Source organism: Pseudogymnoascus destructans, assembly GCF_001641265.1.
Source record: "Pseudogymnoascus destructans isolate 20631-21 unplaced genomic scaffold scaffold_4, whole genome shotgun sequence".
NCBI lineage: Eukaryota > Fungi > Ascomycota > Leotiomycetes > Thelebolales > Thelebolaceae > Pseudogymnoascus > Pseudogymnoascus destructans.
Window position 1 is genome coordinate 777,295 of NW_020167523.1, and position 14,586 is coordinate 791,880.

At 46.3% G+C, this 14,586-nt stretch overlaps 5 protein-coding genes across 5 annotated transcripts; 3 read left to right on the forward strand and 2 right to left on the reverse strand.

The window, feature by feature from the left end:
• Positions 1-1,147: 1,147 nt before the first annotated feature.
• Positions 1,148-2,926, reverse strand: VC83_01972 (uncharacterized protein; the record flags this gene model as incomplete). The annotated part of the gene is made up of 2 exons (XM_024465642.1): positions 1,148-2,046; positions 2,101-2,926. The coding sequence occupies 2 exons, from the start codon at positions 2,924-2,926 to the stop codon at positions 1,955-1,957; spliced, it is 918 nt and encodes a 305-aa protein (XP_024326772.1). The 3' UTR covers positions 1,148-1,954.
• On the forward strand, positions 1,365-1,842 carry VC83_01971 (uncharacterized protein; the record flags this gene model as incomplete). Its single annotated transcript, XM_024465641.1, has 2 exons — positions 1,365-1,547; positions 1,600-1,842. 2 exons carry the CDS (start codon positions 1,365-1,367, stop codon positions 1,840-1,842), a joined length of 426 nt encoding a protein of 141 aa, XP_024326775.1.
• An 884-nt stretch (positions 2,927-3,810) lies between the features above and the next one.
• VC83_01973 (uncharacterized protein) lies at positions 3,811-4,707 on the reverse strand (the record flags this gene model as incomplete). Its single annotated transcript, XM_024465643.1, has 1 exon — positions 3,811-4,707. The coding sequence occupies one exon, from the start codon at positions 4,705-4,707 to the stop codon at positions 3,811-3,813; it is 897 nt and encodes a 298-aa protein (XP_024326773.1).
• Positions 4,708-5,699: 992 nt separating this feature from the next.
• Positions 5,700-6,464, forward strand: VC83_01974 (uncharacterized protein; the record flags this gene model as incomplete). Its single annotated transcript, XM_024465644.1, has 1 exon — positions 5,700-6,464. Exon 1 carries the CDS (start codon positions 5,886-5,888, stop codon positions 6,462-6,464), a length of 579 nt encoding a protein of 192 aa, XP_024326770.1. The 5' UTR covers positions 5,700-5,885.
• Positions 6,465-8,390: 1,926 nt separating this feature from the next.
• Positions 8,391-9,881, forward strand: VC83_01975 (uncharacterized protein; the record flags this gene model as incomplete). Its single annotated transcript, XM_024465645.1, has 6 exons — positions 8,391-8,559; positions 8,958-9,006; positions 9,056-9,186; positions 9,279-9,376; positions 9,428-9,567; positions 9,779-9,881. 6 exons carry the CDS (start codon positions 8,391-8,393, stop codon positions 9,879-9,881), a joined length of 690 nt encoding a protein of 229 aa, XP_024326771.1.
• Positions 9,882-14,586: the final 4,705 nt, after the last annotated feature.

Genomic DNA, 14,586 nt, shown 5'->3' on the forward strand with positions numbered 1-14,586 from the left:
AGTGCTCGAGGTGCTTTTGCATGGCCAATTGCCCAAACAGGGAGTCGGTCTGTTCCAGTGGCGTTGACGCAGAAAACCAGGGAGATCCGAGTCTTATTCTTCTTCACACCAGATTGGAGTTGCGATGACAGGCCTCGTGATGGCATCATCTTCCAGAAGAGTCCAGTTTCGTCCATATTGTATATATCCTCTTCTTGAAACTCCCCTGCTATTGTCCGTAGTGCCCTTATTTCTTCCTCGACGTTTTCCGGAACTGATGCCGCCTCTCCAAACCGCTGTCGTGATTGTATATGATGCCGCTTTTTGAATTTTTCGAGCCAGCCAGTAGAAAACGATGGGCACTCTTGGCCAGCATATTCTGGCAGTCGTTTCCAGATCTGCTGTGCCTTCTGCTGTAGTATATCGCCAGTTGTAAACCCTCCTTTTTCTTCAATCCAATTCTGCCACTCCCAAAGGATATTCTCTAGCTTTGGCCACTGGCCTAGTCGACGGCGTTGAATTCCAGTGTCTTGGTTCTTATCAAGGGCCTCAAAGTTGCTACTTAGTGATTCAGAAATAGTCGACTGGCTTAACTTGTGATGATATTGTCTTTCAAACCATTCGATACACTGCCGCTGAGTTGGCTTTGGAACTTGTTGGTGGGCCCAGTGTCGAAGGGCACGCCGCTGGTCGACTGTAATCGGCCTTTTTCGAGGCAATTGGGTGTCTAATGGCCACGTTAAGACGATGAACAGGTTGGAAAAGACGATGATCGTTGAATCGTATTTTGTATGGTAAAAGTATCGGTCCGTGGAAAAATATCGCACAAAAGAGGTTATCGGCTAAAAGAGGATCGTCTTGGCGAGGTTTGACTGTACTGGTGAAATCCTTAGGACTTTGCAAAACGCGGCAAATACTAATCAAGTGCGCATGCTGGACATCGAATGCATCTAAGCGTTCCATTTTGCATTGATATGCACCTGCGAAGAACTTGGCGTTAGCACGTCTTTTAGATAGCCCGAGACACCCTTCGAAACTCACCAAGAAATTGCCTGTTGAGGCGCGGAGGAAAACTTTTGCATGGAAGGCTGCCATGCTTCCTAAAATGCCGCCTCGGACCCTGGTATCAGCATCTACGGACTGAAAATGAAAAGAGTATTTATCTGGTCTAAAGTTGGGCAAAGTTGTATGCACGTGACAGCGGGAACTTACGGTGGTACTCCGTAGTCCAACGGCAGCGCGCCGATGAAGACGAGCCAATGAGGTCACATGCACCCCACAGGCTTTTTCTCCGCAAATCAGGTAGCGAGAAGATTGATTGATGCGACTTTACCACTTCTAACAAGTTGAGGTTGTATCATGCATAGCATGAAGCATTCGGCCTCATGAGCGTCGCCCCAGCAAGCAAGGAAGTTCTGGAGCAGGCAGATGTCCTGGCAGCCTGGCTGCAACAGATTTCGGACGAAGAGCACTGGCGACCGTACCGAGGCAGCGTCGAGATTGAACAGTGTAGTCATCCAGATCGGACAAGTAGGGTCAGGCCTTTCATCAGTGCAGGAAACGTTGAAGTATGCTCAAATATCCCGCCGCACTTGTTTCGATACTAATTATTACCTCTAGACCAAAGGTCGAGCGGCTTTTCTCCTGAGGTGTCGCGGACCGAGTCGCGAATCTCTTGAACCAACATCGCTCGAAATGTTCCCGGGCGAAATCCTGACGTTATATCACGACAAAGATTTCCCCCTAACCATGGATGGGAAACCGTTAATCGTCGGAGAACGGACAATAATCACCCAGCCCGCTAGCATAAATGTTGCTCCTGGAGATATGCTGCTATTGATCGTGATATTCACAAAGCGTTGAAGCTCTCCAAATCGATAGCATAATGTTCAAAGTTGGGGTTGTCCCCATCAATCCCATAACTTGGAGTGTTGTGAAGGTTGTCTAAGTCAATCCTATAGTTATCTGCAGTCGGTTAACGTCTCTTTGGAATGACATGGCTGCACTTACCATCACACTGCCAGCTGCCGGTCAGGCCTGATGCTATGTTAGGGAAAGTATTGTGGTCTAAGTGTTATAAATGATAAGCAACTATCACGGATAATGGACACCTAGACTTGCCTTGTGGAAAAGTATGGTTTTCTGCGCCATCGTTTTGTTGGAACGCGACCGCAACAAGGGTATTAAATCCCGAGGCGAGCACATTCTCCGCTGTTTGTCCAAGGTCCGATGTGATGGAAGTCCCTCCCCCTTGGGGTTTACCAACTGTAGAAGGACTGGCTAAGTGTGCTGCAGTGCCATTCAAGCGATGCGTATGTGATGTTGCCGGTAGGCTATTGATAGAAGAGTCATTCACCATTTGGAACCTTTCTAGAGCCTGTGGAACACTGCCGGGAATATGAGAATAGTGGTCACGAGGGCGAGGGTGAGGGCGAGGAGGGCGAGGGCCTGGGACGTGTTTTCGCTTTGATAGTCTCGAGGGTTTTTTTCTCTCGAGCGTCTCGATGATGAAGAGAAGATCACGGTGTGGTTCAATGGCATCGATGGACTTCAGAAAGGCCTGGAATTCAGCATTTGAAAGACCTTTTAGCAGGCTCACTATCTGCTTATTGTCCGCTGCTGCAGCGGCGAGAGCAGTGACAGTCCGAACTCCTCCGTACTCGAAAAACTTCGCCTCCAGCGAGGATGTGTCGACTGATCCGGCCTTGCACTCGGTAACAATGGTGTGGAGGCGATACGGTGTTGTTTGCCGACTAGACTGGAGTGAACGGCGAAAACAGTCCCCTAGTTGAAGCCGAGTGAGAGTGTGTGGACTGAGTGGAAGTAAGAGAAAGGCACTGATGAGTGTCTCAAGAACGAAGTCATATTCCCGTTTTACAGCATCTTCGATATCAAGATACCCGTTTCCAAGCAACACTTTGAGTTTCGGCGGGTCCTGGGTGAACATAGTTTTTTAAAGAAACTGAGGAGATGTACAGCTCAGATTAGCAAGATAAATCTATTGAACCAAATCGTGCGAGGACAATGTGGTTGTGAATGTAAAACCGATGAGGGAAACTGGCTTTAGACCCGATTCTACGGTGGGAAGATGGCGTGGGACAGAATTGGTGATGCAGAATCTGGCTTTGTACGAAATCTCCGCCAAAGAAAATGGCGCGGGGCAACATAGCCCCCGTGACGTCGATCCCTCAGGTGGCGCAGTGTCCCCACTCGCCCTGGGGTTTAGGAACATGTAGGGTTAGCACCAAAAGCTTGCTGGCTACAGCCTACAATCGACTTTATTATTGTAGATATTACAGGGCATCTTGGAAACGAACTGAATCGGTATCTAGTTGCAAATTGATACAATCCACGGTTTGGACTCGATGTTCTTCAAGCTCCCGAAAGAACTTCGTGACAAGATATATGCTTTCGCACTCCCAGATGGGGTTTGGAATGGATTGATCTCCATTCGTTCACTGTGATTCAAAAAGGGTCAATATGCATGCGCTTGGATCTCATGGAGGGCGCATGCAGCCAATAACTGTAGCACGAAGCGTGACGGGACATATGTGCGTGTGGATCTCGATTGATGCGAACGTGAGTTTGATTTATGCTATTCTGGGAATCCTCTCGGCTTCGACCATGATTGGCTCTATACAAGTGGCAGAGTAACCGAGGCGGGCCGCCAACAAGGTGAGCCATTGTTTGGCATGGCGCCAATATATAGTAATTGTGGATCAGGTAAAGTATCAAAGAGCCGTCGAGGCACCGAACTGCTCGGAACGTATCTGGGCGGCGGTCAACAGTTTCTTCTGGGAGCCGCAATAGCCTTCGATGATGACCCGGCTTCTAGAGCCACAGATCCTGGTATATCATCTTCATCATTGCCGCTTCTGCGGGCCAGGCGTCCACAATATCAGCCACCCTGTTGGACCAGTCACTATCCCACGTAAACGCAAAAAAGGCTGCGACGTATTCCCAGTAGCTAGGATACCACCCCGCTGATTCCCAGTCCACAGTTGACACATCATAGTCTTTCCCCTGCGAAAACTCCTGTGACGAAATCTCCCTGACTAGAATATTCTTCATCTGCAAATCAGAGTGGGTAAATGTAGATGTGCGATCGTCCTCAACAAGATCCAACAACAGCTGGTTCTCGAAGAAATCAGCCAGATAAGAATGCCTTTTGCGGTCCTCTGCGTTAAGCCGAGATTTCGATATTAGCCCCAGAACGAGGTCACTCTCACTTCCAAAGGGGCCGGATATCTTCGGATCGTACGCTGGAGAGTAGAATAGATGATGTGGCATGTGGCTCTTGTTGATGCTCCCAAAAAAGCCAGAGGACTGAAGGGTGCGTACTTGGTTAAAAATGGCTCGTAGCTTTGAGAGAATGAGGACTTTATCAGATTCTTGAAGATTTGGCCACAGAAACTGGAGCGTATCTCCCTGAAGATACTCCATGACAATATAAAGCTTTCCATCAGGCTCTTTCCACATTGCATATAATCGAGGAGCCGATATTTGAAGGTTTTGCTCAATGAATAGAAGGTTCTCTCCTTCTATTTGATCATTGTAAGGACTGTATTTTGCGATAAAATGTTCACCAACCCTCACAACTTTCCTGTCTGCCCAAGCTTCAAGTCCCTTAAGGATATTTGGTGACGCATGAATTTCATCAACAGAGGGAAGAGGTGCAGGTAATTCCTTGGAATCCCTGAAGTATGGAAGTTGGAAAGGCTGCGCCATTGTGAACACCGGTGAAATGTGATCCTTGGTGATAACAGCAGACACCTGAAATGATTTTTGTCGTGATAATAGCCTTCTCTACCGCCAACCAAAGAATGTATTTCGAGATGAGAATTTAGTCCAACACTAGCCTAGTTTATTTCAAACGTGTAAGTCTCTTTTGTTCTTTATGTTGACGCTGGACAAAGTGTAGGATCGAGGCTGCCTAACGTGTAATCTGGCTTAAATATTAGGCAGCAACATCCTGAAACTACGGAGTAGTTTCGTACGTAGCTTCCGGGGCTACGGCCCAATTAAAATTCAACAGGTTGGTTTGCGCTCAAACGCCGATCGGCTAAGTCAGTGATCCAGCGCCAACCTCGCCAATAAGCTAGCAGACGTCATGTCATAACAGTCGATCACGCTCTTTGTTGGACCTCCACAAGCCGGAGGAACATCGGACCGAAGCCGGTCATGGTTTTTGAACAAGTTTCGGGCTGGGCTTAGTTTTGTTTATTCCTACTGTGCCATCTACTGCTGCTGCTCGTGAATCACCTTGAGTGCCCAAACCCGTATTCCCAAGTGGAACCAAATTAGCCGGGCTTCCCACACGCCACCGAAAATCCAACCAACACTTGGTGTATACAATATGAAGATGCTAGCAGTTGTTGCCATTTTATTGTGTGATCTCTTGGCGCTTAGCTATCCAATGGAACGGCACTTCCGGAGTGCGACAGGGCTTTCCTTGAACAAGCGTTTGCTGAAACGGCTGCAAATAGTATTTCGAGAATCTATATGCGCTGGAACCAACACCTGTCTAACAAGCCCCTGCGACGTAAGCACTTGAATATGACCATTCCCTATGGCCACATGGTTTGTCCCAATCACACCCTAAAACAATCTCCCCAGACATCAACCGGCGTCAACGGGGAATGCAAGTCTCCAAGCCCAACTCAGGTACATAAAGGCTCAATCATTTCTCTTTTTCTTGTATCTTCAAAATACCATTCCCAGATCACCCAACAAATCCGAAGCCTCTTCATTACTCGCATTCAAATCTGTCTCGCTATCTTTCGTGCAAAACTGCTAGGCTATCAACATCTCATTCCTGCCGACGTAGCTAAAATCCTCAAATCAGCCCACAAAACTACCTCTGAGTTCGATAGATTGCAGCTCCAGTTTGCCAAGTAAGGATCATCATGTCTAACAACGTTTATAAAATCAAGTATACCATCTCTATGCCAGATCCCGATATGCCAAGTCCGAGGTACCACAATGTTATCTTTGTGCAAACGCAGGCCGATGGTGATGGAATGATTCATCACGTTACGGGCGACATCACCTCTGGAATGCGTTACGATACAAAGCCAGGCAAGCGGCCCGAAGTGTCGGACACATTCTTCGCGAAGGAATTCCTTGGCACAATAAAAGCAACCGACTATCCTCATGAAATGAATCGAGTTCTGGAGGCCCAGCCCCCGCCCCCAAAACAAAAGCACTTCAACATTGCTACCATGAAGACGGAGCAAATGAAACCTGACGGCTCATTCTACAAGCCGGGGGAAGCTCGACCGCCGATGATAAAGTGCACAGAGTGGACTGTCAACTGGATATATAGGAAGCCCCTGACTGGAGACAGAGCTCTCCAGTCCTTAGTCAATGTACTGTCATGCTGGATTACTACTGTTGATCTCTTGTATTGTGGTTTGAGCCGTCATGACCTGCACCACGACCAATTACTTATATCCGCGAACAATCCTCCCACATGTTATAAGTAATTTTGAACAATTTTGGACCCAATAGGGTACAATACAATCGGTATATGATATTCGCTCGGCAAGATCCCCCGCTTAATGTTGTATACCCTGCGTCATACCCTGCTTTTCACAAGATGCGCTACTATTTATAGTCCTTTGTGCCCTATTTAACTCCTTGGCCATTATCCTTAATTGTCAACGCCCAGGCCATACCCCGTTTGCCCATCAATTTCGCTAGCTCCGTCTCTATACTGACACTTCCCTTCCTCGTGAGACCAGCTAACTTTCCGTTATATGGGAGAGGAGAGTTCGAACAACGCCCTGGCGGCGTTGTTAGTATTTGTATTTGTGTTTGCGTTTCAGAGGACGACTCTTTTCATCGCAGACAATTAAACTAATTTTGCAGATATGATCTCATAGTATCTATGTACGGTAGATATTATCTATGTATGGGAGATATTATCATCTATCCTCCCGCGCCGCCATCAGCGAGTTTATTCTTTTCTACCGTCGCCTACCTTCCCATACTACTTGAGTGTAGATCGAACATACAGTGTGAACCTTTCAATCTTACCATACTTACCAAATCATTGACTCTTTCGACCAGCTCCACCGGAGAGTCCGTTGATTGAGGTGCTTACATATAGGCTGCGCACTGGGTACTCACGAGTCGAGTAGTAGAATTTTTACTCACCCAGCTGAGTTACTCGCTCATGTCCCGAGTATTGTTGAATGAGGATTACTCACTTGCTGAGTACCTAGTATGGGTCTTGGCAACTCAGTTATATCACGTGTTTGATTAGCCATTACTTATGTTAAAAACGGGGTGCGACTTCATTGATCAAGACGCCATAACTCCAACTCCATTCCCATATTGTTGATGTCCTATTCCACACTATAACCTTTGGCCTTTAGGTACCAGGTTACCAGATGGTTGCCAGAACTCATCTGACCTTCATTCCTGGGTGAGAGACATTTCCATCGATTAAGCCCACAGCTTAAACATCATATCCTGCAAACGCCGAACCAATATCATACCCTTTGCCTGAATTGTCACTCTCTTCGCATGAATAGCGAGGAGGTTTGTCACTATAACTGTTAGTATGTCCCTGTCACTATGTTTAAACATCATACTCTCAAATTCTCGAATGAGGAAGCATTCAGCAGCTTCCTAAAGAGCTAGGATAGCAGATTGCTGGAAGCGAAGATTGGACTTGAAGTCTTCTGTGATTTCCCTAACAAGACGCTGGAATGGGAGCTAGTATCAAGTTGCTGTCTTCTGATATCGCGGAGAGCCTTGGTGCCTATATGTTTATTAGAGAGTTCTGGTAATCCTCTGGTAATCCTCTTACTAGACTTTGTGCAGCGCGTGGCCTTCTGAGCATGATTGTTGCTAGCTTGAGATGAGCAAACTGGAGCTTTTCTTGCTGTGCCCACAGCCTTTTCCTGTCCCTTTCCGCCAAGCCCAGAGCCAGCCCGTAATCCAAGTGGCATCCTTGGTGCTATGCCGCCAGTTGATCTCCTAGCAGTTTGCTTGGTACGAGTCATTTGCTAATATCAAGGTGAGTTAGTAAAGTAAACACAAGATAAAGAAGTAGATCAAAAGATATGTGTACTTACAGTGAGTTTGTAGAAAGAATATTGCAGAAGAAGAGTATAGTAAAGAGGTAGAGGTTGAAAGGTATGTGTTTTATATGAAGGTGCGCATTGTGGTGTTGTTTTTGGAACAGTAATTCTTTGTAGGTGAATATTCCTTCACAAATATTTTTGTTTGCAACTTTAAAATAACCACGACCTTAGAACCACCTTCCTTGGTTACTCTCCGATCTACACATTCTTCTTCCCTTTTGAGCCTTTACCTCTTCACTAGGACTTCAACTAAGTTTATTATCTTGATTCTATAGCCAGAACTTCTGGAGATCTCTGCTAATCACGTGTTTAGTTAGTATGGCGAAACTCAAGGCACATGAAGAACTCTCCACTAATGCGAATACTATCAAAGCTCGCAACTGCGTCTCCAACCTTACTGAAGATGAGAAGGCTGTTCACTTAGCACTCAAGGCTGACCATGCTGATCTGAGCTACTACTTAAAGAAGTTATATAAGTCTGCAAAGTGTAAGGATGCCTCCTTACCTAGATACTCGAAGAACCCGCCTCAGAGCTGTTACGGTCACCACAAGCATGAAATCCGACTCGGTGTGGTTTCGGACCAGTAGAGGAGGACATAGCGAGTTACACTATAGTGGGGGACAGTAAGGGTGTAGGGTTCAGGGTCGATGCGGACCTGTTGCGGTGGAAGGTTCAGGGCTAGGGTTGGGATAACCGAGTCGGGCCCGTTTCGGGTACTTAAGGAAACAAACTTAACGGGGTTCCCCCTTCATCTTTTTTGTATCCTTCGTAGTAGACCTATAGGATAGCATCCTTTTAGCCTCCAACTCGCACTCTCATATGCTATTACTGTGAGCTGGGTGCCCTGTGTCATTACACAAAGTATATCGCTGCCTCTACTGAAGACAAGACACGTCTACAGAATGAATTGAAGGTTGAGCGTATTTGTGTTCGGTAAGTTCCTTCTGGTAATCTCTGGTAGCCTCAATCTAACTATAAACAGGACTGAGAAGGGTACCCATGCATCTTGCATTGCGAATCAGAAAGTCAAGAATATTAGCGCCTCTTCTTCTCCACAAGCCCCACCATCTACTCCGCCCAAACAACTTCTGTCTGAGCTTGCTGCATTTGAGGGTATCTCAAGTATTCCAATCGATGACAATCATAACAGCGAATGGGAGGATACTGAGGTTGAAGACGATTTGGAGTTGGAGCTTATGTTACAGCGCGAGATATTTTAAATGACGAGGCTGTTCTACCAGATGAGCTTTCCGATGAAGAGATCACTAGCACCCAGGCTCTCTTAACTCAAGCGCACATTGATGTATGCTACCTCATAATCTGGTAATCTTCTGGTGATACTAATAGTTGATAGGCCCATGAAGAGTCCAATTTCCGCAAGTGGCAACATTTCTGGGATAGCTGTATCCACTCATATACGAGAAAGGCTGGAAAGCTGAGAAAGAAGCCTGAGCGTCTCTTTGAGTATATGCCGTGGATTGATGTAGAGGAAGGGTACGTCTCTGATCATCCTAGCAATCTTCTGGCAATACTAATTGTTTATTATAGCACTTTTCACGAGGTTATCCCACCACATAAATATTTCTGTTTGTACGAGCAGGCAGTTTGGAAAGTGGGCCTAATTACCAGGACCTGTGCAGTGGTACCCAAAGTCTTACAATCTTGTCGACAATGGATGGTTGCAAATATCCACTCATAGTTCTAGCTTCAAAGAGGCGTTCTTACTTGTCTACTCTAAGAAGTTTGATAAGGAAAAGTGGGCTAAGGTATCAGCTGCACAGGATATGTTGTTCCTGGAGCTAGAGTAGAGGAGAACTTGAGTTGCTAAAGTTATAGCGCTGGAGTACCTTTCGCGTTGGAAAACCAGGTATTTAAGTACTTCATCGTAGCCAGACTTCTGGTAACCTTCTGATAATCGAGCAATTTGCCAAATGCCATCTCAATACTCAGAGTTGTTTGATTCTGACAGTATTCTCAGACTCTTTTCCGTCTTCTCAACGACTATCCTCATTAAATCAAGTCTGTAAGGACACAGGGCACCCAGCTCACAGTAATAGCGTATGAGAGTGCGAGTCAGAGGCTAAACGGATGCTATCCTATAGGTCTACTACGAAGGATACAAAAAAGATGAAGAGAGGAACCCCCGTTGGGTCAATCTCCTTAAGTACCCGAAACGGGTCCGACTCAGCTAACCTGCCTTAACTCTTATCATGTGACCGTAACCTGCCCGACTCAGATCCTTTCCATCACTGAGGGACAGGCATCCTTACAAAGTCCCTGCAGGCCTTGAATATATTGGCAAGTTAAACCAATTCGTCAAATGGACTAAGGATACACACGATATATTCATTGAGTGGTGGAAGCTATCACGATGGTATGAACAACACTCAGATCATACTACAAAACTCCTTATGAAGATTGCATGGGATTCAACCAACTGGAGTTCTCAATACTGGAGAAGTTATCACCAAGGAGCAGACCGGCTTTCTGGAGAACCATGTGTTATTTGTACTTATTGTTCGAAGGCCCTTACGCATCCTGCAATCAAGTCTGCTGGCCCAAAGTCTATGGCAACACATCTTGCATCAGACATTTGCAAAAAGAAGTCACAGATGGGAAGGATAGTCTCTATCAAATGCGAATCAATCAAATGCAACCTCAACAAGTAAGGATTACCAGATTATTACCAGAATTATGTAGGTTAATACCTATAATAAGATCATATTCTCACACAAGAGACATTTTATGAACAAGTTCTATACACAGTTATCTTGACTCATAGCTCGTTCCGCTCAGTCGAGGATCCTCATCAAGACCCTATAAATACTTTAGGTATTAGTAGGTCTGGCCGGCCTCATCAAGCAAGGTGGAGGGATGTTCTTAAGCATATATAATAGATAATAGCGTTCTAATAATCTTCTGATAATCATGGTACTTAGATAGAGGAATATACATGATTCGTTCTCACAGCTTACTAGAGATGGCGAGAGTGATGCTAATAGATGTAATACTTTAACTTAACCATAAAACAGTATTAATCGTATGAGGGACTGTTCACATGATGCATAAATCTTACACGTGATAGCCGAGTACTCACCGGGTTTTTACAGAGTAACTGAGTATTGACCTCACTCACCGAGTCGAGTAAAAGGTTCAGCTACTCACCCAGCTGAGTAACCCACTGAGCGAGTGAGCCGAGTATTGAGCGAGTAGTGCGCAGCCTACTTACATACTCGCTTTGTTGGACATGCCTCTTTATGGTTTGATTTGGGATTTATGCCCTTGGAAATGGTCGGTTTCTGGCGGCGTTCTATCAAAATGGTCGGTGATCCATCGTGAAGATGTATGCCTCTCGAGTGGATGTTGCAGTGTCTGTTGCACTGTGCTAGTTGCTGCATTTCAGGTTGGATGACTATCCCTGTGCAACTTGCTGGTCACGTGCTACCAAAGATGCGTACTTGTCACGTGATATTGATCGAAGGCTGGTGACAAAACGATCCAGACACTTATCCTGAGTTTTGAGGCGCTAAGTGGATTCCATTGTTCACAACCCGCGATACTATCTAGTAACCCTCGTTCGACCCCAACAACCATCGAAGCGCATATCGAAGCTCCCCACCGTTGTCCACTCCACGGAGGCTGCGCCTGGCGAGTATTCACCGGATCTCGCCGCGTTATTCACATCCGAGATTGACGTCGAAATTGTGGAATGAGAGGTGGCTTCCTGCGTCGAACTCGTGATTTGTGTCTATTGAACTCATGAGCTGAGTTAGCACTGTCTCGTACGTAAATGTCGGTGACGAGGCTCATCAGTGACGACTTCCGGAGCGAGTTCATCCTGCTATCAGATTTCTTCCGCTCCTCATACGCGTTCCGGGCCGAGTGAGGTCGGCATCTGTAGAAGTGACTACTCCCTGCTTCACCACCAATCTCGCTAGCTCCGTCTTAGCTTGACGTATCTCTGATGCAGGTGTCTTGCTGTCCTTTCCATACTGACACTTTCCTTCCTCGTGAGACCAGCTACCTTTCCGTTTCCGATTTGGGGATAGACTTCCTAATACTGCCCGTGGACGTATAAACTCAGCTCATTCAAAGTCAATCCAGGTAATTCCTAGTCGATCTGGGTGGACGAGAATTGTAAGGACACAGGGCACCCAGCTGACAGTAATAGCATATGAGAGTGCGAGTCAGAGGCTAAACGGATGCTATCCTATAGGTCTACTACGAAGGATACAAAAAAGATGATGGGGGAATGTAATGGTGGGTGCACCAGATGTGAGAATCTAGCCACCCAAGGAAGGGATGATTTTACTAAGACAACACACTGTCTTAGGAAACAGAGCCAAAGGGTTGTAGCTTAGACTATTCCACAACACAGCAATCAGGTGTATGATGTGGTGAAGTGGTTTAGACAAGTTGCAACAAATGTTCGAGTCTGAGAACTCAGGGGTAAGTCAGAGGTTAGCACCTCACTGACTTTTCAGAAACAGAGAATAACAAGATCAATGCTTGGAAGCTTGGAAAAGACGTAGAAGTATGTGCTAGTCGATTTACTGTATTGCCTGCTTGCCCTTTCTTAAGGAAAGGGCAATCCTATTTATGCCAAAGGAGTGTAGTTCTCTCATTTTCCATGACTTTCCATGACTAACCAGGCTTGGTAAATGTATTAGAAATCAAGTGCGACCCACAACTAGCTTGCTAATCATGTAGTGAACGTAAGAGAATCCCATAGAACCATCTCTTGGGTTCCTAGCCTATAGGAAGTGAAAAGGAGGTCCAAGGTCAGAGTACCTATAGACAAATTATGTCATAACTTAACCAATCTTGTGGGTAACTAAGGAGCGATGACGTGTAATGAATCATAGAGGATTGTAGAAGCTTCTAGAGCTATCGTTCATGTTCCTAGGCCTCTAGTTGGTAGAGATATGCCATGTGGTAGTATTGGCCCACCCCCTTAAGGAAGGAGATTTTCTTAATAACTTGTTCAATGAGTGTCCAAATGATATGCTGTGATGTATGTAGCATAAACAGATGTAGTAAAAGAGTTTGCAGCAATCGTTGAGTAGTATTGCTTCTGTTGTTGGTGTGATAAGCCAAGATATGTATGGTGACTTGTAGGTTTGAGGAGGAGATTTCTAAGTTTGCTCTTGAGTTTGATAGCAAACTGAGTGCAACGAATGTCAGTATGACACCCGGTATTGTAGTTGCTTCCAGCGGAGCCTTACAGCGAGGATCTTTTCCACTTCCCATTCCTCTACGCCGTCTATCACTTTGCTGCTAGGCTCAGGCGGATCCTGACCAGGTAGGGGGTTGTTCGGGTCCTTCATGAGGACGTCTGGTGAGAACACATTGTGTATTTGAGAACCGGTAGGTAGTTCCAATCGAAATGCGTGCCCAATCCGTTCCAACACCATATATGGTCCGACCCATTGTTGGCCCAGCTTGCGGCTAGGACGAGAGTTTTTTAAATTTTTGGTCGACAGGTACACTCTGTCTCCTACGTCCCAGTTGATGGCCCTTCGGCGTCGATTCGCGTGCTTAGACATTTCCTCTTGTGCCTTTGCCATGTTTTCCTTTGCATGGACCCATGCGGTATGCATTCGGTCTGCAACCGCCTTGGCTTCCTCTCAGTTTAGGGTCTCCCGGGGGTTGGTGCTTTTCGGAGTGTTCCAATCCCAACTCGTACGCGGATCGGTTCCGTTCTTGAGTCGGTAGGGGGTCATGCCAATGGATGCGTGGGGGAGTGTCATTTGCACGCGGTCCATTATGGGGATGAGTTCGCTCCAGTTATCCTGATAATGGGATACGAAAGGCCTCAGTCTCTGATCGATGTATCGGTTCATGATTTCCGTCTGCCCGTCGGTCTGTTTATGATAGGCAGTCGACAGCTTAACCTTAACGCTGATAATTCAACAGAACTCCTGCCAAAAGGATGATACAAATTGGGGTCCGCGGTCGCTTACAATCGACTCCGGAGTGTGTCCGAATCGGTATATCCATTCGATGAACAATTGCGCCATCTGGCGGGCAGTTGTGGTTTTGTAGCAAGGTATGGTCACCGAACTCTTACCAAGTCGGTCCATAAACACTAAGATGCTATCATATCCATGCTTGTCCCTTGGGAACTCCTTAAAGTCCATGGTGAGGTGTTGCATAGGGTATTCAGGTACAGGTAGTGGGTGTAGGAATCCTTGTTGCTTAGTGACATTGGTGTGAGAAAGCCGGCATGTCACGCAGTTTCGTACATACTGCAAACAGTCCGCTTCCATCCCGACCCAATGATACTTTGGAGCGAGCAATTGGTAGGTTTTCCTGCCACTTGGATGTGCTGACGACACTTGATCATGCGCTTCCCGGATCAGTTTCGTACATAGGTCGGTGTGGCAATTTACACATAGGCGGCCTTTGTACAGGAGGAGCTGGTCGTTCATCGCGAATCCGTCCGGTAGGGGTTGTTTCGCGCGAGTCTCGGTGAACGACTTTCGATTGTCCGCACATAGCGCCTCTATTAAA